At 32.8% G+C, this 27,560-nt stretch overlaps 1 protein-coding gene and 3 pseudogenes across 3 annotated transcripts; 1 reads left to right on the top strand and 3 right to left on the bottom strand.

Annotated features, from left to right (window-relative positions):
• Positions 1-5,334: 5,334 nt before the first annotated feature.
• Positions 5,335-6,284, bottom strand: LOC136028492 (cytochrome c oxidase subunit 1-like; annotated as a pseudogene).
• A 5,889-nt stretch (positions 6,285-12,173) lies between these two features.
• Positions 12,174-19,299, bottom strand: LOC136028071 (ATP synthase subunit a-like; annotated as a pseudogene). The gene has a single exon (XR_010617735.1). The product of XR_010617735.1 is annotated as an ATP synthase subunit a-like (transcript).
• Positions 12,174-21,158, bottom strand: LOC136028070 (cytochrome c oxidase subunit 1-like; annotated as a pseudogene). The gene has a single exon (XR_010617734.1). The product of XR_010617734.1 is annotated as a cytochrome c oxidase subunit 1-like (transcript).
• LOC136028491 (NADH-ubiquinone oxidoreductase chain 5-like) lies at positions 15,295-21,136 on the top strand (the record flags this gene model as incomplete). The annotated part of the gene is given in 1 exon segment (XM_065706335.1): positions 15,295-21,136. A coding segment is annotated over 1 exon segment (1,788 nt), but the record flags the coding sequence as incomplete, so codon positions are not given.
• Positions 21,159-27,560: the final 6,402 nt, after the last annotated feature.

Raw genomic sequence — 27,560 nt, 5'->3', positions numbered from 1 at the left:
GTTGGAAAAAATGAAGATATTAGACTATTTTATGATTGCAAATGGTAAAGAATGTGATTAAAGGCTCTTTTCCTATTTCAAAAGTTTTAGTTTTCGAGGGTAATAGCTACGTATGTTGAAAAAATGAAGATATTAGACTATTTTATGATTGCACATGGTAAAGAATGTGATTAAAGGCTCTTTTCCTATTTTCAAAAGTTTTAGTTTTCGAGGGTAATAGCTACGTATGTTGAAAAAATGAAGTATTAGACTATTTTATGATTGCAAATGGTAAAGAATGTGATTAAAGGCTCTTTTCCTATGTCAAAAGTTTTAGTTTTCGAGGGTAATAGCTACGTATGTTGAAAAAATGAAGATATTAGACTATTTTATGATTGCACATGGTAAAGAATGTGATTAAAGGCTCTTTTCCTATTTCAAAAGTTTTAGTTTTCGAGGGTAATAGCTACGTATGTTGAAAAAATGAAGATATTAGACTATTTTATGATTGCAAATGGTAAAGAATGTGATTAAAGGCTCTTTTCCTATGTCAAAAGTTTTAGTTTTCGAGGGTAATAGCTACGTATGTTGAAAAAAATGAAGATATTAGACAATTTTATGATTGCACATGGTAAAGAATGTGATTAAAGGCTCTTTTCCTATTTCAAAAGTTTTAGTTTTCGAGGGTAATAGCTACGTATGTTGAAAAAATGAAGATATTAGACTATTTTATGATTGCACATGGTAAAGAATGTGATTAAAGGCTCTTTTCCTATTTCAAAAGTTTTAGTTTTCGAGGGTAATAGCTACGTATGTTGAAAAAATGAAGATATTAGACTATTTTATGATTGCAAATGGTAAAGAATGTGATTAAAGGCTCTTTTCCTATGTCAAAAGTTTTAGTTTTCGAGGGTAATAGCTACGTATGTTGAAAAAATGAAGATATTAGACTATTTTATGATTGCACAGGTAAAGAATGTGATTAAAGGCTCTTTTCCTATTTCAAAAGTTTTAGTTTTCGAGGGTAATAGCTACGTATGTTGAAAAAATGAAGATATTAGACTATTTTATGATTGCACATGGTAAAGATGTGATTAAAGGCTCTTTTCCTATGTAAAAGTTTTAGTTTTCGAGGGTAATAGCTACGTATGTTGAAAAAATGAAGATATTAGACTATTTTATGATTGCAAATGGTAAAGAATGTTGATTAAAGGCTCTTTTCCTATTTCAAAAGTTTTAGTTTTCGAGGGTAATAGCTACGTATGTTGAAAAAATGAAGATATTAGACTATTTTATGATTGCAAATGGTAAAGAATGTGATTAAAGGCTCTTTTCCTATTTCAAAAGTTTTAGTTTTCGAGGGTAATAGCTACGTATGTTGAAAAAATGAAGATATTAGACTATTTTATGATTGCAAATGGTAAAGAATGTGATTAAAGGCTCTTTTCCTATTTCAAAAGTTTTAGTTTTCGAGGGTAATAGCTACGTATGTTGAAAAAATGAAGATATTAGACTATTTTATGATTGCAAATGGTAAAGAATGTGATTAAAGGCTCTTTTCCTATGTCAAAAGTTTTAGTTTTCGAGGGTAATAGCTACGTATGTTGAAAAAATGAAGATATTAGACTATTTTATGATTGCACATGGTAAAGAATGTGATTAAAGGCTCTTTTCCTATTTCAAAAGTTTTAGTTTTCGAGGGTAATAGCTTTGTCTGTGGAAAAAATGAAGATATTAGACAATTTTATGATTGCACATGGTAAAGAATGTGATTAAAGGCTCTTTTCCTATGTCAAAATTTTAGTTTTCGAGGGTAATAGCTACGTATGTTGAAAAAATGAAGATATTAGACTATTTTATGATTGCAAATGGTAAAGAATGTTGATTAAAGGCTCTTTGCCTATGTCAAAAGTTTTAGTTTTCGAGGGTAATAGCTACGTATGTTGAAAAAATGAAGATATTAGACTATTTTATGATTGCAAATGGTAAAGAATGTGATTAAAGGCTCTTTTCCTATTTCAAAAGTTTTAGTTTTCGAGGGTAATAGCTACGTATGTTGAAAAAATGAAGATATTAGACTATTTTATGATTGCAAATGGTAAAGAATGTGATTAAAGGCTCTTTTCCTATTTCAAAAGTTTTAGTTTTCGAGGGTAATAGCTACGCATGTTGAAAAAATGAAGATATTAGACTATTTTATGATTGCAAATGGTAAAGAATGTGATTAAAGGCTCTTTTCCTATGTCAAAAGTTTTAGTTTTCGAGGGTAATAGCTACGTATGTTGAAAAAATGAAGATATTAGGCTATTTTATGATTGCACATGGTAAAGAATGTGATTAAAGGCTCTTTTCCTATGTCAAAAGTTTTAGTTTTCGAGGGTAATAGCTTTGTCTTTGGAAAAAATGAAGATATTAGACTATTAAGAATGAAGATATTAGACTAAAAATGAAGATATTAGACTATTTTATGATTGCACATGGTACAGAATGTGATTAAAGGCTCTTTTCCTATGTCAAAAGTTTTAGTTTTCGAGGGTAATAGCTTTGTCAGTGGAAAAAATGAAGATATTAGACAATTTTAAGATTGCACATGGTAAAGAATGTGATTAAAGGCTCTTTTCCTATGTCAAAAGTTTTAGTTCTCGAGTATAATAGCTATGTCTGTGGAAAAAATGAAGATATTAGACTATTTTATGATTGCAAATGGTAAAGAATGTGATTAAAGGCTATTTTCCTATTTCAAAAGTTTTAGTTTTCGAGTGTAATAGCTAGGTCTGTTGAAAAAATGAAGATATTAGACTATTTTATGATTGCACATGGTAAAGAATGTGATTAAAGGCTCTTTTCCAATTTTCAAAAGTTTTAGTTTCTGAGGGTAATAGCTACATATGTTGAAAAAATGAAGATATTAGACTATTTTATGATTGCAAATGGTAAAGAATGTGATTAAAGGCTCTTTTCCTATGTCAAAAGTTTTAGTTTTCGAGGGTAATAGCTTTGTCTGTGGAAAAAATGAAGATGTTAGACAATTTTATGATTGCACATGGTAAAGAATGTGATTAAAGGCTCTTTTCCTATTTCAAAAATTTTAGTTTTCGAGGGTAATAGCTACGTATGTTGAAAAAATGAAGATATTAGACTGTTTTATGATTGCAAATGGTAAAGAATGTGATTAAAGGCTCTTTTCCTATGTCAAAAGTTTTAGTTTTCGAGGGTAATAGCTACGTATGTTGAAAAAAATGAAGATATTAGACAATTTTAGGATTGCACATGGTAAAGAATGTGATCAAAGGCTCTTTTCCTATTTCAAAAGTTTTAGTTTTCGAGGGTAATAGCTACGTATGTTGAAAAAATGAAGATATTAGACAATTTTATGATTGCACATGGTAAAGAATGTGATTAAAGGCTCTTTTTCTATTTCAAAAGTTTTAGTTTTCGAGGGTAATAGCTACGCATGTTGAAAAAATGAAGATATTTGACTATTTTATGATTGCAAATGGTAAAGAATGTGATTAAAGGCTCTTTTCCTATGTCAAAAGTTTTAGTTTTCGATGGTAATAGCTACGTATGTTGAAAAAATGAAGATATTAGACTATTTTATGATTGCACAGGGTAAAGAATGTGATTAAAGGCTCTTTTCCTATTTCAAAAGTTTTAGTTTTCGAGGGTAATAGCTTTGTCTGTGGAAAAAATGAAGATATTAGACAATTTTATGATTGCACATGGTAAAGCATGTGATTTCCTATGTAAAAATTTTAGTTTTCGAGGGTAATAGCTAAGTATGTTGAAAAAATGAAGATATTAGACTATTTTATGATTGCAAATGGTAAAGAATGTTGTTAAAGGCTCTTTTCCTATGTCAAAAGTTTTAGTTTTCGACGGTAATAGCTACGTATGTTGAAAAAATGAAGATATTAGACTATTTTATGATTGCAAATGGTAAAGAATGTGATTAAAGGCTCTTTTCCTATTTCAAAAGTTTTAGTTTTCGAGGGTAATAGCTAAGTATGTTGAAAAAATGAAGATATTAGACAATTTTATGATTGCAAATGGTAAAGAATGTGATTAAAGGCTCATCCCTATTTCAAAAGTTTTAGTTTTCGAGGGTAATAGCTACGCATGTTGAAAAAATGAAGATATTTGACTATTTTATGATTGCAAATGGTAAAGAATGTGATTAAAGGCTCTTTTCCTATGTCAAAAGTTTTAGTTTTCGAGGGTAATAGCTACGTATGTTGAAAAAATGAAGATATTAGACTATTTTATGATTGCACAGGGTAAAGAATGTGATTAAAGGCTCTTTTCCTATTTCAAAAGTTTTAGTTTTCGAGGGTAATAGCTTTGTCTGTGGAAAAAATGAAGATATTAGACAATTTTATGATTGCACATGGTAAAGCATGTGATTAAAGGCTCTTTTCCTATGTCAAAATTTTAGTTTTCGAGGGTAATAGCTAAGTATGTTGAAAAAATGAAGATATTAGACTATTTTATGATTGCAAATGGTAAAGAATGTTGTTAAAGGCTCTTTTCCTATGTCAAAAGTTTTAGTTTTCGACGGTAATAGCTACGTATGTTGAAAAAATGAAGATATTAGACTATTTTATGATTGCAAATGGTAAAGAATGTGATTAAAGGCTCTTTTCCTATTTCAAAAGTTTTAGTTTTCGAGGGTAATAGCTACGTATGTTGAAAAAATGAAAATATTAGACAATTTTATGATTGCAAATGGTAAAGAATGTGATTAAAGGCTCTTTTCCTATTTCAAAAGTTTTAGTTTTCGAGGGTAATAGCTACGTATGTTGAAAAAATGAAGATATTAGACTACTTGATGATTGCAAATGGTAAAGAATGTGATTAAAGGCTCTTTTCCTAGGTCAAAAGTTTTAGTTTTCGAGGGTAATAGCTTTGTCTTTGGAAAAAATGAAGATATTAGACTATTTTATGATTGCAAATGGTAAAAAATGTGATTAAAGGCTCTTTTCCTATTTCAAAAGTTTTAGTTTTCGAGGGTAATAGCTACGTATGTTGAAAAAATGAAGATATTAGACTATTTTATGATTGCACATGGTAAAGAATAAGATTAAAGGCTCTTTTCCTATTTCAAAAGTTTTAGTTTTTGAGGGTAATAGCTTTGTCTGTGGAAAAAATGAAGATATTAGACAATTTTATGATTGCACATGGTAAAGAATGTGATTAAAGGCTCTTTTTCTATTTCAAAAGTTTTAGTTTTCGAGGGTAATAGCTACGCATGTTGAAAAAATGAAGATATTTGACTATTTTATGATTGCAAATGGTAAAGAATGTGATTAAAGGCTCTTTTCCTATGTCAAAAGTTTTAGTTTTCGAGGGTAATAGCTACGTATGTTTAAAAAATGAAGATGACCTGCGACCACCTGCGGGGTCGAAGAAAGAAGTATTTAAGTTACGATCAGTTAACAGTATAGTAATAGCCCCCGCTAGGACTGGAAGTGATAAAAGGAGAAGAACGGCGGTGATTCCTACTGCTCAGACGAAGAGAGGTATACGGTCAATAGATATTGACTGGGGTCGTATATTAATGATAGTAGTAATAAAATTTACAGCCCCTAAGATAGAGGAAACTCCAGCTAAATGAAGCGAGAAAATAGCTAAATCTACAGAAGGTCCGGCATGGGCAATGGCTGAGGATAGAGGGGGATAAACTGTTCATCCAGTTCCTGCACCTCTCTCAACTATAGATCTGGCCAAGAGAAGAGTCAAGGATGGTGGAAGTATTCAAAATCTTAAATTATTTAACCGGGGAAATGCTATATCCGGGGCCCCCAATATAATGGGTACTAGCCAGTTACCAAATCCCCCAATCAAGATTGGTATAACCATGAAAAAAATTATAATAAATGCATGAGCTGTCACAATAACATTATATACTTGTTCATCGCCAATCAGGGAACCTGGTTGACCCAACTCTGCTCGAATGAGCATTCTTAAAGAAGTCCCAACTATACCTGCTCAAGCCCCAAAAATAAAGTATAAAGTTCCAATATCCTTGTGATTCGTAGAATAAAATCAACGTTGCATAAGTAAAGTGGCCGATTATAGGTGCTAAATTGTAAATTTAGTTAAGGATTATTCCCTTTACTATGATTAATTTACGGCTCAGTAGTTTAAAAAAAAATACAAGATTGCAAATCTTGAGTTGTTTCTAACCCGGGCCTAATTAACTAAAAATTATTTTATTGTAAGCAGGGTGATGTGTATATAAGTGTTCTGTGCACGTAAGATTTTGATTCTTAAAGAGAAATTTACATTTCATATATAATAAGAAGAGATGGGGTGCCTGATAAAAAGGATTACGTTGATACTGTAATTATGTAGATAATACCCCCATCTATATTAAAGTAAATTATTAAAGCTTAAGAACATCTTATTTCCAGCTTTGAAGGCTGGTAGTTTAATTAACTTAAAGCTTTACAAAAAGAATAGAGGAAGAAAAATATTAAACCCTATTGATAGAATACCCGGGATCTCTATTTTCTTAGACTTTACCTCTGAGGGAAATAAAAGAGATCTCATAGCAATCCTAAAATAAAAATAGACTGAGAAACATGAAGACACAACAAGGGCTAACACAAGAAGGGGGGATAAAATATTTATTTCCAGAGATATTCATTTAATAAAAAATCCCAGGAATGGGGGTAATCCGGCTAAAGAGAGAAGATTAAATGAAATCGAAGCTTTATAAATTAATCTAGCATTACTATTCATTTGGGCGAGGGAGTACATACCCCTTTGCTGTAATAAAATTACAGCAAAATATAGAATAGCCAAGTAAGTCACATAATAAACTAATATCAAGAAAAATCTACTTATATTGACTATTAGTCAAGATAGATGTCTAACGGAAGAAAACGCTATAATCAGCCGAAGGTTGGATTGGTTAATCCCACCTAATCCACCAATAAATGCTCTAATAAAAATGAAAAAAGAATTTGTGAATTGTAGTATAGCCAGTCCAAGAAGAGGCCCAATTTTCTGAAAAGTTATTAAAAGGGATAAAACCTTTCATGATATAGATTTAGAAATACTTACTAATCATATATGGAACGGGGCCGCACCAATCTTAATTAATAGGGCAAAAGGAATTAAGAATGAAAAGGATTGATTCAGAATACTCGCTAAAAAGATGACTGAGGCTACTGACTGAATTAAAAAATATTTTAATCTATTTTCTTTTCTTTCTTCGATTATGATAGGGATAAAGCTTAAAGAATTTATTTCTATACTAAGCCACAAACCTAACCAAGAGTGGGAGGACACTATAAGAATATAGGAAAAAAATAGGCATAATCACTTAATCATTTAAAGAGAGATTACTCTATCATTGGGGTATGAGCCCAGTAGCTTAATTTAGCTTACTCTTTAACACCCCTGGGAGAGAAGAACCCCCCCCCCCCCCCGAGCTTATGCTTCAAACTGAAGCGTAACGAGGGAGGGAGTTCTTCTTCCAGGCTAATCTAAATAAAATAACTCTATCCTTTTTTAACAGTAGACAATATAATACTCTTATCAAACATATAATTCTTTTTCTAATTAACTATTACGTTTATACCCCGGACTAGGAGCAGGATCAGATTCTTGGTACTCACCTCAAAAAAGATAAAATTATCGGTTCCTCAACTTATTGGGGAGATCAATCTATATTGAGTTATCTCCTGTAAGGAGATAATCCAGGTTGCTGCCGCCCTCCCTTGCTGAAATAGAATAAAATTATCTATTTTACATTTTTTTAAGAAAAATTTGAGGTGGGCTAATTTACTTTTTTACAGGATTAAAGGCAAGATCCTGAAAAAGGCTGTTTTTGAGGTAAATATCGAGAACCTTAGCATTAAACGTGTAAAATGGGGTCACAAAATTCCCTAAACGCAAACTTTAAGCTGATTTTTAACGATTTTACGGGGTTTTTAATTTTCAATTTGAAACAATTTAACCTATACAGAACGTCATTATAATGATATAAAATAAAACAGATAATATCTTATTATAGTTACATTTAATTAAATATAAACTTATCCGTAGTATTTTTTCCCTGTCCTAACACTTAGTGTTAGGACAAAAAATACTACAAATAAGTTTATAGATCTATTAAATTTTTAAACCCTCTTAAGAGGGTTGTATTAGATGAGATAATGATTTTATTTATCCTGGAACACCAAATCTTCCAGGATAAATATAAATCAATATCTCTAGGTTATTTTAGAAACCCTCTTAAGAGGGTTTAAATAAAATTTAATATTATATAAATGATATAAATAACGTACATTCACCGCTCTTTTATTATTCTAATAAAAGAGCGGTGAATGTACTATACAGGACGTTATATATACTAATATTAAATTATGTGTGTGTACGTAGGCTTGACTCTTTAACAAGGCCCCTCCTCAGACATGTAGGTCTATACCTACATGTCTGAGGGGGGGGGGGGCCTTGTCTTAGAGGTAGCCTACGTATCTAAATATATTATCTCACCAATCTACATTTCATAAAATACGTTATCATGTACTATATTCCACCATCCGTTCTCCTTTTAAATGGTCGTCAAGTTTAGTTGTTAGTTGCGTGAGGCTGTATAACTAAGTATCATTTATATGGTAATTTTAGGTATTTAGGGGTGGGTTAATCCCCTATTTAACCTTTTTATTTTTTTTTATCATCGTTACAATCATAAATGAGTAAATGCAAGTATTTAAATAAATTTCAATTTTACTCACATTTACACGTATTCAATACAATTCCAATTCTGTTAACTTCATCATTCATATCCATTTTTACTTATTTTATCGTAATGATGTAATTATCTAGACAGATAAGATTCAACAACCAAACAAGTAGTCACTTCAAATCATACAATATACCTGATGTATTAGTTATCCACACTATTTATCTCTTACTTCAGATATCTGCAGCAACGTCTAGAGTATTTTCCACATTTAAATAAGGTTATCGAGGAGATATTTCACTCTTCATGGCGGCTAGATAATGGGTTTCGGTCGCTCGCCGGGGTGACTGCTTTCAATTACCTTATACATCTGATCTCCCATTATTCGTAGTCATAAGCTTCATTCTTAAACACACTCAAATCAGTAAATAACTATTATCTTACTTCTTTGTCCGTTACTATTACTTTCCGCCACAATATCATTTTCATATTTTATCCAGTCGTTCTTATCCCAGCATCCAGCAGTAAAAGTTTGATTCTAGCTAGTTTATTTACTCTTTCTACGAGTCATATGCAAGATATCATTATAGGTTAGAAGTGCAGTGATTGACATTATTGCCTACTTCTTAGGTATAGCGAACGAAAAGATAGGGGGACCACTTTGTGCCAGCATCCGCGGTCATACAAGGCCCTAGAGCAAATATTTTAGGTGAACAGAGGAGCTTTGGGACAAGTATATTTTAGATCAATAAGGGTGAAATTTGCATTTATTCTCCATTTGTTTGAATAAAGCACTCTTTAGATGGCCAAACAACTAGGATTAGATACCCTATTAGTTCATTTCTAATTAACCTGGGTAGTATTATTTAAACCTAAAGAATTTGGCGGTTTCTAAACTTACTAGAGGAACCTGCCCCATAAACGACAATCCACGAGACAACCGACCCGTTCTTGTAAAACAGCTTATATACCGTCGTTTAGGGGATTAAATAAATAACTGCTCTTAATTGCTTAGGCTAATAAATCAGATCAAGGTGTAGCTTATGTCCGGGAGAGGGTGGGTTACAATAAGAACTTAAACGGAACTTTCATTTTATCATGGAGAAGAAGGTGGATTTAGAAGTAAGGTCTATCAACCTGAAGGAGGCTCTGAGAAATGTACACATCGCCCGTCGCTCTCTTGTCCGAAGAGATAAGTCGTAACAAAGTAGGTATACCGGAAGGTGTATCTTGAAAGAGGGAGGGAGTTTGAATAAACATTTTGCTTACACTAAAAAGATACTCTTGAGAGTGCTCTCTAAATCTTTATTTACAAATTTATTTAAAACAATATTACATTAGTAAAAGAATCGAATTTATTCAAGGTCTAAGTACTGAAAAGGAAAGTCTACTAATTACAAAGAAGTTATTGTTTGTACCTTTTGTATCAGGGTTTATTAAATTTTAATCTTCATTGCTGAATCCCGAAACAAGGTGATCTATATTGGTTAAAGATGATTGTTTCATAAATCTCTTCAAGACTAATATCGTTGTGAAAAATATTTCGTACTTTTATATCTGGTTGGCAGAATACTCCTTTAGGGTACTCCGCAAGGAAGATTTTCTAGGGGACGAGCTCTAGAAAAAATTATATTATAATATTAAGAAAAACATGATTAGGCTTAAAAGTTGCCTCGGTTTAATAACCATTGTTACTAAAATGATAATTTCAAAATAATTAATTAAGACTAGCCGATGCTAATTACATAAATTTAGCAATCATAATGATAGAATTAGTAGAACTATAAATACATTTAACACAATGTTCCTCACAAAATCCTAAAGGAATTCGGCAAAACTCATCTCCGCCTGTTTAACAAAGACATCGCCTCCTAACTTTGGGAGGTCGAGCCTGCCCACTGATGAATTAAAGGGCCGTGGTATACTGACCATGCGAAGGTAGCATAATCATTAGCCTTTTGATTTGAGGCTGGAATGAATGGTTTGACGAGAGATGGTCTGTCTCTTCGATTAAATTGAAGTTAATCTTTAAGTGAAAAAGCTTAAATGTACTTGGAGGGCGATAAGACCCTATAGATCTTTACATTTAATTCTTTTGTCTTGCGGTAGGTAATTAGACAGAGTAAAGCAATGTTCGGTTGGGGCGACGGTAAGAACAGAATAAACACTTACAACATAAACACATCAATAAATGACCATTGATCCTTAGATGAATAAAGACCAAGTTACCTTAGGGATAACAGCGTAATTCTTTTTGAGAGTTCAAATCGACAAAAGAGTTTGCGACCTCGATGTTGGTTCAGGGACCCTACTCGGTGCAGCAGCCTAGAGAGGCAGTCTGTTCGACTGTTAAACCCCTACGTGATCTGAGTTCAGACCGGCGTAAGCCAGGTTAGTTTCTACCCCCAAGGCAAATCCACTCATGATAGTACGAAAGGACCTCTTGAGATTTTATGTCAGCTTGGCAGACAAATGCGTTAGATTTAGGATCTATTTATAAGGAGACCTTAGTTGATAGCACTAGCTTAAATGATCTATTTTATTTTTTTACAAGTAGTTATGGTTTTAGTTTCAGTTGCTTTTTTAACACTATTAGAACGAAAGATTTTGGGTTACATTCAGTTGCGTAAGGGCCCAAATAAAGTCGGCTTTCTTGGGATCCTACAACCTTTTTCTGATGGGGTCAAATTATTTTGTAAGGAAGTCTCACTTCCTCTTGTCTCCAATTTCATACCGTACCTCGTTGCTCCTGTGTTCAGTTTATTCCTTTCCTTTTTCTTATGGACTCTAGTCCCATTCATCTCTTACGGTGCAAAATTCAATTTATCATTCCTATTAGTTATCTGTGCAATGAGAGTGAGAGTATACAGAATTATGGTTGCAGGCTGGTCCTCTAACTCTAAGTATTCTTTGCTAGGAAGAATTCGCGCAGGGGCACAGACCATCTCCTATGAGGTATCTTTGATTATTATTATCCTTTCTCCTTTAATGTTATTTAAAAAGCTCGATCTAGAAGGGTACCTAGTGAAATCCTCTTACGTAGGGTGACCTCTATACCTATGTCTTCCTCTAGGATTGTGCTGATTTACCACAATCCTGGCAGAGACTAATCGAACACCCTTCGATCTAGCTGAGGGTGAATCCGAGTTAGTGTCGGGATTCAATACAGAATACATAGGAGTCGGTTTCGCTCTAATTATATTATCAGAATACGCTAGCATTCTTTTCATATCTCTACTATTTAGTGTAGTATTCGGGTCTATAAGCTTCCTCATATTTTGTTTAGTGGTGTACTCCTATCTATGGAGACGCGGCTCTTATCCCCGCTATCGTTATGATAACCTAATACATTTATGCTGGAAAAGTCTTTTACCTACATCTTTAATATTCCTGTGTTTCTACTGAAGCCTTTCTCAAGGGGGTTAAAAATAAAGACCCCTGGTTGTATAATCAACCTTATTCTGCTTTCAAAACAGATGCTTTAATCGGCCAAGGGGTCTAATTAGACAATTTTGTCATTCAAATTAATAACAATTGGAGTAAACACAAAATATGAGAAGTAAGCACATGTAAGAATCTGTCCCAGAAAAATATAGGGGTCTTCTACAGGTCGTGCCCCAATTCATGTTAGAAGTAAAAAGACTGACACTCAGGATCAAAACAAAGGCTGGGCTACAGAATAAAACTCAAGACCTCGAAACTTAGGCTTAAATGTAAAGGGAAGGGACACAAGAATAAGAATAGAAGAGACAAGGGCGATTACCCCTCCTAGCTTATTAGGAATAGACCGCAAAATAGCGTATGCAAACAGAAAATATCATTCCGGTTGGATATGGGCTGGGGTAACCAATGGGTTAGCAGGAATGAAATTATCTGGGTCCCCTAGAAGATAGGGTCTAGTTAAGGAGAGAGTCACAAGAAAAAAGATAAGGACTATAAACCCCACGGTATCCTTAATGGTAAAATAAGGGTGGAACGGTAATTTGTCTAAGTTAGCGTTAATTCCAAGGGGGTTATTTGAACCTCTTTGATGAAGGAATAAAAGATGAATTATTGTAAGACCGGCCACCAGAAAGGGGATCAAGAAATGAAAAGTGAAAAATCGTGTCAGAGTGGGATTATCAACAGCAAACCCCCCTCATAACCATTGTACTACATCGTTACCAATATAAGGTACGGCAGATACTAAGTTTGTAATTACAGTCGCCCCCCAGAAGGACATTTGACCCCACGGGAGAACATACCCTAAAAAAGCAGCGGCCATCACAAGAAACAAAAGAGCAATTCCAGTCATTCATGTCTCGAAATAATGAAAAGAACCATAATACATCCCTCGGCCAATATGAAAATAAATACAAATAAAGAAAAAAGAGGCACCATTGGCGTGGACAGTCCGGAGCAGTCAACCGTAGTTGACATCTCGGCAAATATGGGCCACTCTAGAGAAAGCTAAGTCTACTCTTGCCGTGTAATGCATCGCTAAAAAAAGTCCAGTAACAATTTGAATAAGAAGACATAGGCCCAGGAGAGACCCAAAGTTTCATCAAATAGAAATGTTGGCCGGCACAGGTAGATCCACCAAGGCAGAATTAATGATTTTAAGGGTAGGTTGCGTCTTACGTAAAGATAACATTTTATTTCCTAATATTACGGAATCACTAGATCATTGACCGTAAAGGTTTTTTATTACTGTTTAAAAAATCAATGACCAGCAGGAGTGCTAAAAATAAATACACCACTATAAACGAGTAGGCCAATATGGTAAGTCTATTAACATTAAAATTGATGATCACGAAATCGGTGGGATAAAGGTAGCCCGAGGAAGGGCTCATAAACATGAAATTCTTATTTAAAACTAAGAAAGACAAGACAATTGTAGGTACCACTCATATAAATGACGTTAAATCTACAGCAAATTTCTCGTTAGCTCTTAGCGAAGACACATAAATAAACATTACGAGAATCCCCCCTAGAAAGATCAAAAAGAGAATTAGTGAAATTCACAGAGAAACATTTTTAAGCATAACACAAATCAATAAAGTTTAACGAACAACGAGAGTGTAAAAGCAAGAGGATGATTCATTAGAAGTATAAATATGGAAATAACAACGATAGATCCTAGGATGTCAAAAGGTAGTTTAATAAAAATATTAACTTTGGAAGTTAAAGATGTTAATAACTCTTTTGAAGACCGAGAGATTCCTCTAAATTCGGTTTACAAGACCGATATTATTTTTTAATTACTCAGTCAATCATAATAATTTACCTATCACTTTCTTTAGGGTTATTAATTTTCTCTTCAAGAAACAAACATCTCCTAGTAACTCTATTGAGATTAGAATTTCTCATTCTTTTATTGTTCAGATTATTGGTATATTCAAACTATATGAGAATGATTAACGCATTCATCTTTCTTAGAGTCACAGTTTGTGAAGGAGCTCTAGGATTATCAGTATTGGTATCTTTAGTACGTTCGTCAGGATCAGATCAAGTACAATTCCTAAATGAATAAGTGGTTCTTTACCTCAAGTTTAATATACTTAATATTAATATACAAGTTAATATCAGAATTCCATCTAGAGTGGGGAATTACTCTTCTAACATTGACTTCAGGTATTTTCTTTTTAATAGTTATCAGATTAAAGCCAAGTTGACCATTAAGCTATAGAACTATTCTTGTAAGCTTGTTTGTCCTCCTGTGACTCACGTTTACTACGCAGTCATTCATCTTATTCTACGTCTTCTTTGAGTGCTCTCTAATTCCCACAATTATTTTAATCCTCGGGTGAGGTTACCAGCCAGAGCGTCTACCTGCTTCCTATTATTTCTTATTCTATACTCTTCTATCCTCTTTACCTCTACTCTTCATCATCATTGCTCACACGAGTATTTATTCGTCGTCCTTCTTACAATTTTGGGGTAATTTCATAGACAAGATAATCTTCTTGCTAGCCATCCTTTCTTTTCTAGTGAAACTCCCAGTTTATTTTGCACACATTTGATTACCTAAGGCTCACGTAGAGGCTCCAGTAACTGGCTCTATAGTATTAGCCGCTATTCTCCTCAAGCTAGGGGGTTACGGCCTCTATTTAGTACAAGTACTAAATATTTATAGAGAAACAACACTAATAGGGGTCTGCTTAATAGGCGGGATTTTCAGCTGCTTGATCTGTCTACGCCAATCTGATGTCAAATCCTTAATTGCTTATTCCTCCGTCGCTCACATATCATTCGTCATTCTAGGTATACTTATATCTTGTACTTACACCAACATAAGATCAATTTTAATAATGGTATCTCACGGGATTTGTTCCTCTGGATTATTCTACTTAAGCTATCTATTTTATGCGCGCATCTGAAGTCGCAGATTCCTTCTTACCCGTAGAATAATCTCTCTTTTTCCATATTTATGTTTTTGATGACTCAGTCTTAGCTTTCTCAATATAGGATTACCCCCCTCACTTAACTTTTTTTCCGAAATATATTTTTTTATCGGTGCATTTAGTCTAGACTGAATAGTAGTAGGCTTATCTGGAATCTTATGTTTTCTTTCATCTTGCTATTGTATTTATTTATACTCCAGTACAAGTCACGGGGAGAGATTGTATATCTTTAGCTGATTAGAATACAACTTAAAGGAATATATAATCGGAAGAGCTCATCTGATTCCGTTACTGACTTTAATTTTCGTCTACTGTTATAGTTTAAAGAGAATATTAGTTTGTGGAACTAAAGGAGAGTCATCTCTGACAGTATTGTTATATTTTGTATCAGGTTACATCTTACTGTTTACCGGAGTAATAAGTGTTTGTTGCTCATTTTTATTATTCCTATCAGATGAAATCTACTTATTAAAAATATCCTTTTTGCATTTGGATTATCAAGTGTGCTTTGATTGGCTAAGACTATCATTCATCTTCTTAGTTCTCTTAATCTCTTCTCAAGTTATAATTTATTCCTCTTATTATATAATAGGTGAAACTTTTGTTAATCGTTTTATATATATAATATTAGGATTCATCTCATCTATGGTTCTGTTGATTATATCTTCGGATGGATTAAGATTAATATTAGGTTGAGATGGGCTAGGTATCACTTCATATCTATTAATTATATTTTACAAAAATTATAATTCTTCCTCTAGAGGAATAATTACTATTTTAAGAAATCGAGTAGGTGATGTATTAATTTTATGGTCATTGGGGCTAATATTTTACTCTAAGAGCTGGGACTATATATTCTTAAGATACTTCTCTTTATCAATCATGCTTTTGTTCATCCTATCTTCTTTTACCAAAAGAGCTCAACTACCTTTTTCTGCATGGTTACCAGCAGCCATGGCGGCTCCTACCCCTGTCTCATCCCTAGTCCATTCATCCACACTAGTGACAGCCGGGATTTATTTGATAATTCGTTTGTCTCCCTCATTTGAAGAGAGAGGGTGTTTTTTACTCGTTGTCATGGGGGCCTTAACTTCCTTTTTTTCAGGCCTGGCTGCGTTCGGAGAAAACGATCTAAAACGAGTAATTGCGTTATCTACATTAAGCCAGCTAGGAGTAATAATATTTTCTCTAGGCTTAGGGCTCACTCTATTTTGTTATTTTCATCTTTTTGCCCATGCACTTTTTAAGGCTCTTCTTTTTATATGTTCGGGGGTCGTAATTCATTCGCTAGGGGTACAAGATATACGTCGTATAGGAGGGGTATCCAGGATACTCCCTTACACTAGTTATATTATCTTAGTTTGCTCTCTTAGATTAATAGGGTTCCCATATTTATCGGGTTTCTTTTCAAAAGACCTAATTATTGAATCTTCAGAGAGTCTGTGTATATTATTTCCTAGTGTACTTATATTAGTTTCATGTCTTCTAACAAGAACTTACTCTTCACGGATTGCGATAGTATGTTTGTGCTCCTATAATTATAATTTAAGCTGTCAATACAGGGACGAAGAGGGGGAGTATCTAACTCCTCTTTTTGTTCTTTATTGAGGGGCTGTTATAGGGGGGTATATCTTTTATTGATGTTTTCTGGGGGACGTAAGAATCATCTTAGGTCCATTTGAAAAGATTCTCCTCCTCTCCCTTATTACAGTAGGGGTGATTTTACCTTACTTTGTCAAATCATTTAGTTTAAGCCTAAGACACTATGTAAGTAGAATAATATTTTTACCATTCATTACAGGGCGAACAAGCTTCATACCTTTACTTATGGGTGAACTCCTCTATCATGAGGGTGATTGTGGTTGGGTAGAAGAAGCGGGGCCGTCATTAATCTATCATAATAGCTTACGGGGGTCATCTTTATTTTCGTTCCTAACCTCCTCTCCATATAAGGTACTTATCCTATCTTCTTTATTATTCACACTATTTATATATTTCTATAGCTTAATAAGAGTACAACACTGAAGATGTTGGGGTGGATGATTCCTGGAAATATTTAAAGGATATTTATCCATTTATGCATTGAAAATGCATTGTATTAAATATACTATATAAATAGACAGTGAGTAGAATTTAACTACCCGGTTGAAGAGTTAGCAGCTCTCATCCTTCTTTCTGCCTCTTAACAGGGGTCATCCCTTCCTCTTCATTAACAATGAAGCGCTATCAATTAGCTTCTGCTAAAGAGTGGGGGCCGAAAGGCCTAAATTCAGGTCGAAACTGGATTTGATGACATCAATTCTCACTCTGAGAGAAGGAACATCCCTCTTTTAGGATGCAAACCCAATGTTCTATTTAAACTATTCTCCTGAATAAAGTGTCTTTGATAAAGTTAATGATTATTTAATTCATCTTAGGGCACCTTCCCTTCACTCATAAAATACCCCTGCAACAAGGATGAAAGTAAAGAAGATAATCAGGTAGGTTGTCGGTGAAGACATATTCAAATATACTATAGGTAGGAGTAAAGTAATCTCTACATCAAAAATAAGAAAAATTAGAGTAATAACAAAGAACCGAATAGAAAAGGGGGTACGAGAGGAATTCAAAGGATCGAACCCGCATTCAAATGGTGAACTCTTCTCGCGGTCCAGAGAGACTTTCTTATTCACAAACATCCCGAGGGTTAATATAATAAAAACAAGCATAAAAATTCTTAATCAAATTAAAATAATTATCTTTCCCTAACAGGATCTCTTGATTGGAAGTCAAGTATAATATTTATACTAGAAAGATCCTATTCACCTCATCAGTAGATAGAAAGATAGAGAAACAATCAGACAACATCAACAAAGTGTCAATATCAAGCTGCAGCTTCAAACCCGAAATGATGTTGGGGAGAAAAGTAGCACTTAGCGTGACGTAAGATACAAATTATAAGAAAAATAGTACCAATAAGTACATGCAAACCATGAAAACCTGTCGCTAAAAAGAATGTAGACCCATAGATTCTATCCGCAATAGTAAACGAGGCTTCTATGTACTCCAACCCTTGAAGAAATGAAAAATATAACCCCAGCAATACAGTAAATAGAAGCCCCTGAAGGCATTGATCAAAATTATTTTCTATTAAGGCATGGTGGGCTCAAGTTACCGTAACTCCTGAAGCCAGCAGAATACTTGTATTAAGCAGGGGCACTTGAAATGGATTAAAGCTTTCCACTCCGATCGGGGGTCATAAGGCCCCAACTTCAATATTTGGCGACAAACTTCTGTGAAAAAATGCCCAAAAGAAAGAGACAAAAAAGAAAACTTCAGAGATAATAAATAGGATTATTCCCCATCGCAACCCAAATCCGACCTTCGTTGAATGTATTCCTTGAAAAGTAGCTTCTCGTGATACGTCTCGTCATCATTGATACGAAACAAATATGATTGTTATTAATCCTGTAAAAAATAGCATTCTATCAAATGAATGAAACCATTTGACAAGTCCAGAAGTCATCGCAAAAGCTCCTATTCCGGTAGCTAGGGGTCAAGGTCTAATATTAACCAAATGATACGGGTGATTTAATTGATTCATTATTCTCTTGCATAGAGAGTCATTAGAGTCATAAAAACATAAGATTGAATAATAGCTACAGAGAATTCCAACATTAATAGGATAATCTGTGAAAATACTACAATTGAAGTAACATATAAATTTTCCAGGGTACCTTGAGCCCCTAAAAGAGTCAATAGGAGATGGCCGGCAATTATATTAGCCGCAAGACGGACAGAGAGTGTAATAGGCCGAATCATATTTCTAATGATTTCAATTAATACCATGAAAGGTATTAAAGGTGCCGGTGTTCCTAAAGGTACAAGATGGGCTAAAGCATTCGTTGTCTCCTTAATCCAAGTATATAGAATAAAAGAGATTCACAGAGGAACTGCTAGTCTTAAGGTAACTGCTAAATGTCTAGTAGCGGTAAAAATATAAGGGAATAAACCGATAAAATTATTAAATAAAATAAATAAGAAAAGGGCAATAACTAGGATATTGGCACCAAATCTTGCTGGGCCTATAAGGAGGGATATCTCCCGATTTAATCCCATTAAAACTCTCTTAGCCAAAAATTGAGGTCGCGAAGGAATCAATCAGAAAGATATTACTATAAACAAAAGTGGGATTAGTATTCTTAATCAGTTGGATAAAAAAGAGGAAGTCGGATCAAATACTGAAAAAAGGCTCGCTATCATTTTCAATTTAAGTAAACAGTTCGATCAGAGAAGCCTTTAGCAGAAGAAACCGAACGGGGTTGATAAAGGAAAAATACCATAGTTATAATAGCTCACAGTAAAGCTATAGAGACAAGGAAAACCATAATTCAAGGAAGTGGTATCATTTGAGGAATAAGAGACTGCCATCGGCTTCTTAAAGTTGACAACCTTATATTTATTAATAAACTAAGTCTCTGTACCACAGGGGGTAATTACCATAAGAGAGCTTAAGAGGCTACCGCTTGACTTTCAGCCACCCTATGAAATTTGTAACTCAAGTCACTTTAGAAAGTCTCTCTCTCCAACAGCTTCAATCACAATAGGTATAAAACTATGTCCAGATCCACAAATTTCGGAACATTGTCCATAAAATACTCCGGGTATATTCACTAGAAGTCTGGACTGATTAAGCCGGCCTGGGACTGCATCCATCTTAATACCTAGAGATGGCACAGCTCATGAGTGTAGAACGTCATCTGAAGTAATCATCAGACGGATAGCTTGATTATAGGGCACTGGCATACGATTGTCTACATCAAGTAAACGATATATACCGGTAGAAAGTTCATTTGAAGGGATTATGTATGAATCAAATTGAATATCGTCAAAATCAGAGTATTCATAGGATCAGTATCACTGATGCCCCGTTACTTTAATAGTCAAGGCAGGGTTATGAATTTCATCAATTAAATAGAGAAGACGAATAGAAGGAAGGGCGATAGCTACTAAAATAATAGCAGGAATAACGGTTCAAACCGTCTCGATTGCCTGGCCATCAAGTAGATAACGATGGAGAAATTTATTAGAAAACAATGCAGCTAAGAAAAAGCCTACAAGAGAAGTAATTAAGATTACCACTAGTAAAGCATGGTCATGGAAAAAAATAAGTTGTTCTATGAGAGGTGAATTCCCATTTTGTAAACCTAGTTGGAATCATTGAGACACTTTTAAAGGGGGTACCCATCTTTGGAGTTTAAATCCAATGCATATATGTTTCTGCCACTTTAAAATGTAGAGATTATAGTAATTTCTTCATAGGAGTGATCGGCAGGCGGATGGGGATGATTTCATTCCACACTTGATCTTAAATTAAGTGAAAAAATATTAATTCGTTTAGCGATCATGGCCTCTCAAATACAAAAAATAAATATTAATGTAGCAATTATAGATATAACTCTCCCTAATGAAGAAATTACATTTCATGAAGCATATGTATCTGGATAATCTGCGTAACGACGTGGTATTCCAGCGAGACCTAAGAAATGTTGAGGGAAAAAAGTTAAGTTTACTCCTAAAAATATAATAAAGAAATGTACCTTAAGAAGAAACTGATTCATTCTTAATCCGGTCATTAGAGGAAATCAATGTACAAATCCTGCTATGATAGCAAAGACAGCACCCATTGATAAAACATAGTGGAAATGGGCAACTACATAATAAGTATCATGGAGAACAATATCAATTCTAGAGTTCGACAGGACAACTCCTGTAAGCCCTCCCACAGTAAACAAAAATACAAATCCTAGGGCCCACAACATAGATGGAGTTATAGTAAGTCGTGTCCCGTGTAAAGTTCCGATTCATCTAAAAATCTTAATCCCCGTAGGAATTGCAATAATCATAGTTGCAGCAGTAAAATAAGCTCGAGTGTCCACGTCCATTCCCACAGTAAATATATGATGAGCCCAGACAACAAAACCAAGAATACCAATTGCAAGTATAGCATAAATCATACCTAATGTACCAAATGCTTCCTTCTTACCTCTTTCTTGGCTAATAATGTGGGACACTATCCCGAATCCAGGTAAAATTAAAATATACACTTCAGGACAGGACATTCAAACTTTTGACATAGGAAAAGAGCCTTTAATCACATTCTTTACCATTTGCAATCATAAATAGTCAAATATTTCATTCTTTTAAAGAATGTGATTAAAGGCTCTTTTCCTATTTCAAAAGTTTTAGTTTTCGAGGGTAATAGCTACGTATGTTGAAAAAATGAAGATATTAGACTAAAGTTTTAGTTTTCGAGGGTAATAGCTACGTATGTTGAAAAAATGAAGATATTAGACTATTTTATGATTGCACAGGTAAAGAATGTGATTAAAGGCTCTTTTCCTATTTCAAAAGTTTTAGTTTTCGAGGGTAATAGCTTTGTTGTGGAAAAAATGAAGATATTAGACAATTTTATGATTGCACATGGTAAAGAATGTGATTAAAGGCTCTTTTCCTATGTCAAAAGTTTTAGTTTTCGAGGGTAATAGCTACGTATGTTGAAAAAATGAAGATATTAGACTATTTTATGATTGCAAATGGTAAAGAATGTGATTAAAGGCTCTTTTCCTATTCAAAAGTTTTAGTTTTCGAGGGTAATAGCTACGTATGTTGAAAAAATGAAGATATTAGACTATTTTATGATTGCAAATGGTAAAGAATGTGATTAAAGGCTCTTTTCCTATGTCAAAAGTTTTAGTTTTCGAGGGTAATAGCTACGTATGTTGAAAAAATGAAGATATTAGACAATTTTATGATTGCACATGGTAAAGAATGTGATTAAAGGCTCTTTTCCTATTTCAAAAGTTTTAGTTTTCGAGGGTAATAGCTACGTATGTTGAAAAAATGAAGATATTAGACTATTTTATGATTGCAAATGGTAAAGAATGTGATTAAAGGCTCTTTTCCTAGTCAAAAGTTTTAGTTTTCGAGGGTAATAGCTACGTATGTCTGAAAAAATGAAGATATTAGACTATTTTATGATTGCAAATGGTAAAGAATGTGATTAAAGGCTCTTTTCCTATTTCAAAAGTTTTAGTTTTCGAGGGTAATAGCTACGTATGTTGAAAAAATGAAGATATTAGACTATTTTATGATTGCACATGGTAAAGAATGTGATTAAAGGCTCTTTTCCTATTTCAAAAGTTTTAGTTTTCGAGGGTAATAGCTACGTATGTTGAAAAAATGAAGATATTAGACTATTTTATGATTGCACATGGTAAAGAATGTGATTAAAGGCTCTTTTCCTATTTCAAAAGTTTTAGTTTTCGAGGGTAATAGCTACGTATGTTGAAAAAATGAAGATATTAGACTATTTTATGATTGCACAATGGTAAAGAATGTGATTAAAGGCTCTTTTCCTATGTCAAAAGTTTTAGTTTTCGAGGGTAATAGCTACGTATGTTGAAAAAATGAAGATATTAGACTATTTTATGATTGCACATGGTAAAGAATGTGATTAAAGGCTCTTTTCCTATTTCAAAAGTTTTAGTTTTCGAGGGTAATAGCTACGTATGTTGAAAAAATGAAGATATTAGACTATTTTATGATTGCACATGGTAAAGAATGTGATTAAAGGCTCTTTTCCTATTTCAAAAGTTTTAGTTTTCGAGGGTAATAGCTACGTATGTTGAAAAAATGAAGATATTAGACTATTTTATGATTGCAAATGGTAAAGAATGTGATTAAAGGCTCTTTTCCTATTTCAAAAGTTTTAGTTTTCGAGGGTAATAGCTACGTATGTTGAAAAAATGAAGATATTAGACTATTTTATGATTGCAAATGGTAAAGAATGTGATTAAAGGCTCTTTTCCTATGTCAAAAGTTTTAGTTTTCGAGGGTAATAGCTACGTATGTTGAAAAAATGAAGATATTAGACAATTTTATGATTGCACATGGTAAAGAATGTGATTAAAGGCTCTTTTCCTATTTCAAAAGTTTTAGTTTTCGAGGGTAATAGCTACGTATGTTGAAAAAATGAAGATATTAGACTATTTTATGATTGCAAATGGTAAAGAATGTGATTAAAGGCTCTTTTCCTATGTCAAAAGTTTTAGTTTTCGAGGGTAATAGCTACGTATGTTGAAAAAATGAAGATATTAGACTATTTTATGATTGCACATGGTAAAGAATGTGATTAAAGGCTCTTTTCCTATTTCAAAAGTTTTAGTTTTCGAGGGTAATAGCTACGTATGTTGAAAAAATGAAGATATTAGACTATTTTATGATTGCAAATGGTAAAGAATGTGATTAAAGGCTCTTTTCCTATTTCAAAAGTTTTAGTTTTCGAGGGTAATAGCTACGTATGTTGAAAAAATGAAGATATTAGACTATTTTATGATTGCAAATGGTAAAGAATGTGATTAAAGGCTCTTTTCCTATCAAAAGTTTTAGTTTTCGAGGGTAATAGCTACGTATGTTGAAAAAATGAAGATATTAGACTATTTTATGATTGCAAATGGTAAAGAATGTGATTAAAGGCTCTTTTCCTATGTCAAAAGTTTTAGTTTTCGAGGGTAATAGCTACGTATGTTGAAAAAATGAAGATATTAGACTATTTTATGATTGCACATGGTAAAGAATGTGATTAAAGGCTCTTTTCCTATTTCAAAAGTTTTAGTTTTCGAGGGTAATAGCTACGTATGTTGAAAAAATGAAGATATTAGACTATTTTATGATTGCAAATGGTAAAGAATGTGATTAAAGGCTCTTTTCCTATTTCAAAAGTTTTAGTTTTCGAGGGTAATAGCTACGTATGTTGAAAAAATGAAGATATTAGACTATTTTATGATTGCACATGGTAAAGAATGTGATTAAAGGCTCTTTTCCTATTTCAAAAGTTTTAGTTTTCGAGGGTAATAGCTACGTATGTTGAAAAAATGAAGATATTAGACAATTTTATGATTGCACATGGTAAAGAATGTGATTAAAGGCTCTTTTCCTATTTCAAAAGTTTTAGTTTTCGAGGGTAATAGCTACGCATGTTGAAAAAATGAAGATATTAGACTATTTTATGATTGCAAATGGTAAAGAATGTGATTAAAGGCTCTTTTCCTATGTCAAAAGTTTTAGTTTTCGAGGGTAATAGCTACGTATGTTGAAAAAATGAAGATATTAGACTATTTTATGATTGCACAATGGTAAAGAATGTGATTAAAGGCTCTTTTCCTATTTCAAAAGTTTTAGTTTTCGAGGGTAATAGCTACGTATGTTGAAAAAATGAAGATATTAGACATTTTATGATTGCACATGGTAAAGAATGTGATTAAAGGCTCTTTTCCTATGTTCAAAAGTTTTAGTTTTCGAGGGTAATAGCTACGTATGTTGAAAAAATGAAGATATTAGACTATTTTATGATTGCAAATGGTAAAGAATGTGATTAAAGGCTCTTTTCCTATTTCAAAAGTTTTAGTTTTCGAGGGTAATAGCTACGTATGTTGAAAAAATGAAGATATTAGACTATTTTATGATTGCAAATGGTAAAGAATGTGATTAAAGGCTCTTTTCCTATTTCAAAAGTTTTAGTTTTCGAGGGTAATAGCTACGTATGTTGAAAAAATGAAGATATTAGACTATTTTATGATTGCAAATGGTAAAGAATGTGATTAAAGGCTCTTTTCCTATTTCAAAAGTTTTAGTTTTCGAGGGTAATAGCTACGTTGTTGAAAAAATGAAGATATTAGACTATTTTATGATTGCACATGGTAAAGAATGTGATTAAAGGCTCTTTTCCTATGTCAAAAGTTTTAGTTTTCGAGGGTAATAGCTACGTATGTTGAAAAAATGAAGATATTAGACTATTTTATGATTGCAAATGGTAAAGAATGTGATTAAAGGCTCTTTTCCTATGTCAAAAGTTTTAGTTTTCGAGGGTAATAGCTACGTATGTTGAAAAAATGAAGATATTAGACTATTTTATGATTGCAAATGGTAAAGAATGTGATTAAAGGCTCTTTTCCTATTTCAAAAGTTTTAGTTTTCGAGGGTAATAGCTACGTATGTTGAAAAAATGAAGATATTAGACTATTTTATGATTGCAAATGGTAAAGAATGTGATTAAAGGCTCTTTTCCTATTTCAAAAGTTTTAGTTTTCGAGGGTAATAGCTACGTATGTTGAAAAAATGAAGATATTAGACTATTTTATGATTGCAAATGGTAAAGAATGTGATTAAAGGCTCTTTTCCTATTTCAAAAGTTTTAGTTTTCGAGGGTAATAGCTACGTATGTTGAAAAAATGAAGATATTAGACTATTTTATGATTGCAAATGGTAAAGAATGTGATTAAAGGCTCTTTTCCTATTCAAAAGTTTTAGTTTTCGAGGGTAATAGCTAGTATGTGAAGAATGAAGATATTAGACAGATATTAGACTATTTTATGATTGCACATGGTAAAGAATGTGATTAAAGGCTCTTTTCCTATGTCAAAAGTTTTAGTTTTCGAGGGTAATAGCTACGTATGTTGAAAAAATGAAGATATTAGACTATTTTATGATTGCACATGGTAAAGAATGTGATTAAAGGCTCTTTTCCTATGTCAAAAGTTTTAGTTTTCGAGGGTAATAGCTACGTATGTTGAAAAAATGAAGATATTAGACTATTTTATGATTGCAAATGGTAAAGAATGTGATTAAAGGCTCTTTTCCTATTTCAAAAGTTTTAGTTTTCGAGGGTAATAGCTACGTATGTTGAAAAAATGAAGATATTAGACTATTTTATGATTGCACATGGTAAAGAATGTGATTAAAGGCTCTTTTCCTATTTCAAAAGTTTTAGTTTTCGAGGGTAATAGCTACGTATGTTGAAAAAATGAAGATATTAGACTATTTTATGATTGCAAATGGTAAAGAATGTGATTAAAGGCTCTTTTCCTATTTCAAAAGTTTTAGTTTTCGAGGGTAATAGCTACGTATGTTGAAAAAATGAAGATATTAGACTATTTTATGATTGCACATGGTAAAGAATGTGATTAAAGGCTCTTTTCCTATTTCAAAAGTTTTAGTTTTCGAGGGTAATAGCTACGTATGTTGAAAAAATGAAGATATTAGACTATTTTATGATTGCAAATGGTAAAGAATGTGATTAAAGGCTCTTTTCCTATTTCAAAAGTTTTAGTTTTCGAGGGTAATAGCTACGTATGTTGAAAAAATGAAGATATTAGACTATTTTATGATTGCACATGGTAAAGAATGTGATTAAAGGCTCTTTTCCTATTTCAAAAGTTTTAGTTTTCGAGGGTAATAGCTACGTATGTTGAAAAAATGAAGATATTAGACAATTTTATGATTGCAAATGGTAAAGAATGTGATTAAAGGCTCTTTTCCTATTTCAAAAGTTTTAGTTTTCGAGGGTAATAGCTACGTATGTTGAAAAAATGAAGATATTAGACTATTTTATGATTGCAAATGGTAAAGAATGTGATTAAAGGCTCTTTTCCTATGTCAAAAGTTTTAGTTTTCGAGGGTAATAGCTACGTATGTTGAAAAAATGAAGATATTAGACTATTTTATGATTGCACAGGTAAAGAATGTGATTAAAGGCTCTTTTCCTATTTCAAAAGTTTTAGTTTTCGAGGGTAATAGCTTTGTCTGTGGAAAAAATGAAGATATTAGACAATTTTATGATTGCACATGGTAAAGAATGTGATTAAAGGCTCTTTTCCTATGTCAAAAGTTTTAGTTTTCGAGGGTAATAGCTACGTATGTTGAAAAAATGAAGATATTAGACTATTTTATGATTGCAAATGGTAAAGAATGTTGTTAAAGGCTCTTTTCCTATGTCAAAAGTTTTAGTTTTCGAGGGTAATAGCTACGTATGTTGAAAAAATGAAGATATTAGACTATTTTATGATTGCAAATGGTAAAGAATGTGATTAAAGGCTCTTTTCCTATTTCAAAAGTTTTAGTTTTCGAGGGTAATAGCTACGTATGTTGAAAAAATGAAGATATTAGACAATTTTATGATTGCAAATGGTAAAGAATGTGATTAAAGGCTCTTTTCCTATTTCAAAAGTTTTAGTTTTCGAGGGTAATAGCTACGTATGTTGAAAAAATGAAGATATTAGACTATTTTATGATTGCAAATGGTAAAGAATGTGATTAAAGGCTCTTTTCCTATTTCAAAAGTTTTAGTTTTCGAGGGTAATAGCTACGTATGTTGAAAAAATGAAGATATTAGACTATTTTATGATTGCAAATGGTAAAGAATGTGATTAAAGGCTCTTTTCCTATTTCAAAAGTTTTAGTTTTCGAGGGTAATAGCTACGTATGTTGAAAAAATGAAGATATTAGACTATTTTATGATTGCACATGGTAAAGAATGTGATTAAAGGCTCTTTTCCTATGTCAAAAGTTTTAGTTTTCGAGGGTAATAGCTACGTATGTTGAAAAAATGAAGATATTAGACTATTTTATGATTGCAAATGGTAAAGAATGTGATTAAAGGCTCTTTTCCTATGTCAAAAGTTTTA

Source organism: Artemia franciscana, chromosome 6 (assembly GCF_032884065.1).
Source record: "Artemia franciscana chromosome 6, ASM3288406v1, whole genome shotgun sequence".
NCBI lineage: Eukaryota > Metazoa > Arthropoda > Branchiopoda > Anostraca > Artemiidae > Artemia > Artemia franciscana.
Note: the sequence above shows the minus strand (reverse complement) of the source record. Positions and strands in the feature narration are given on the sequence as shown.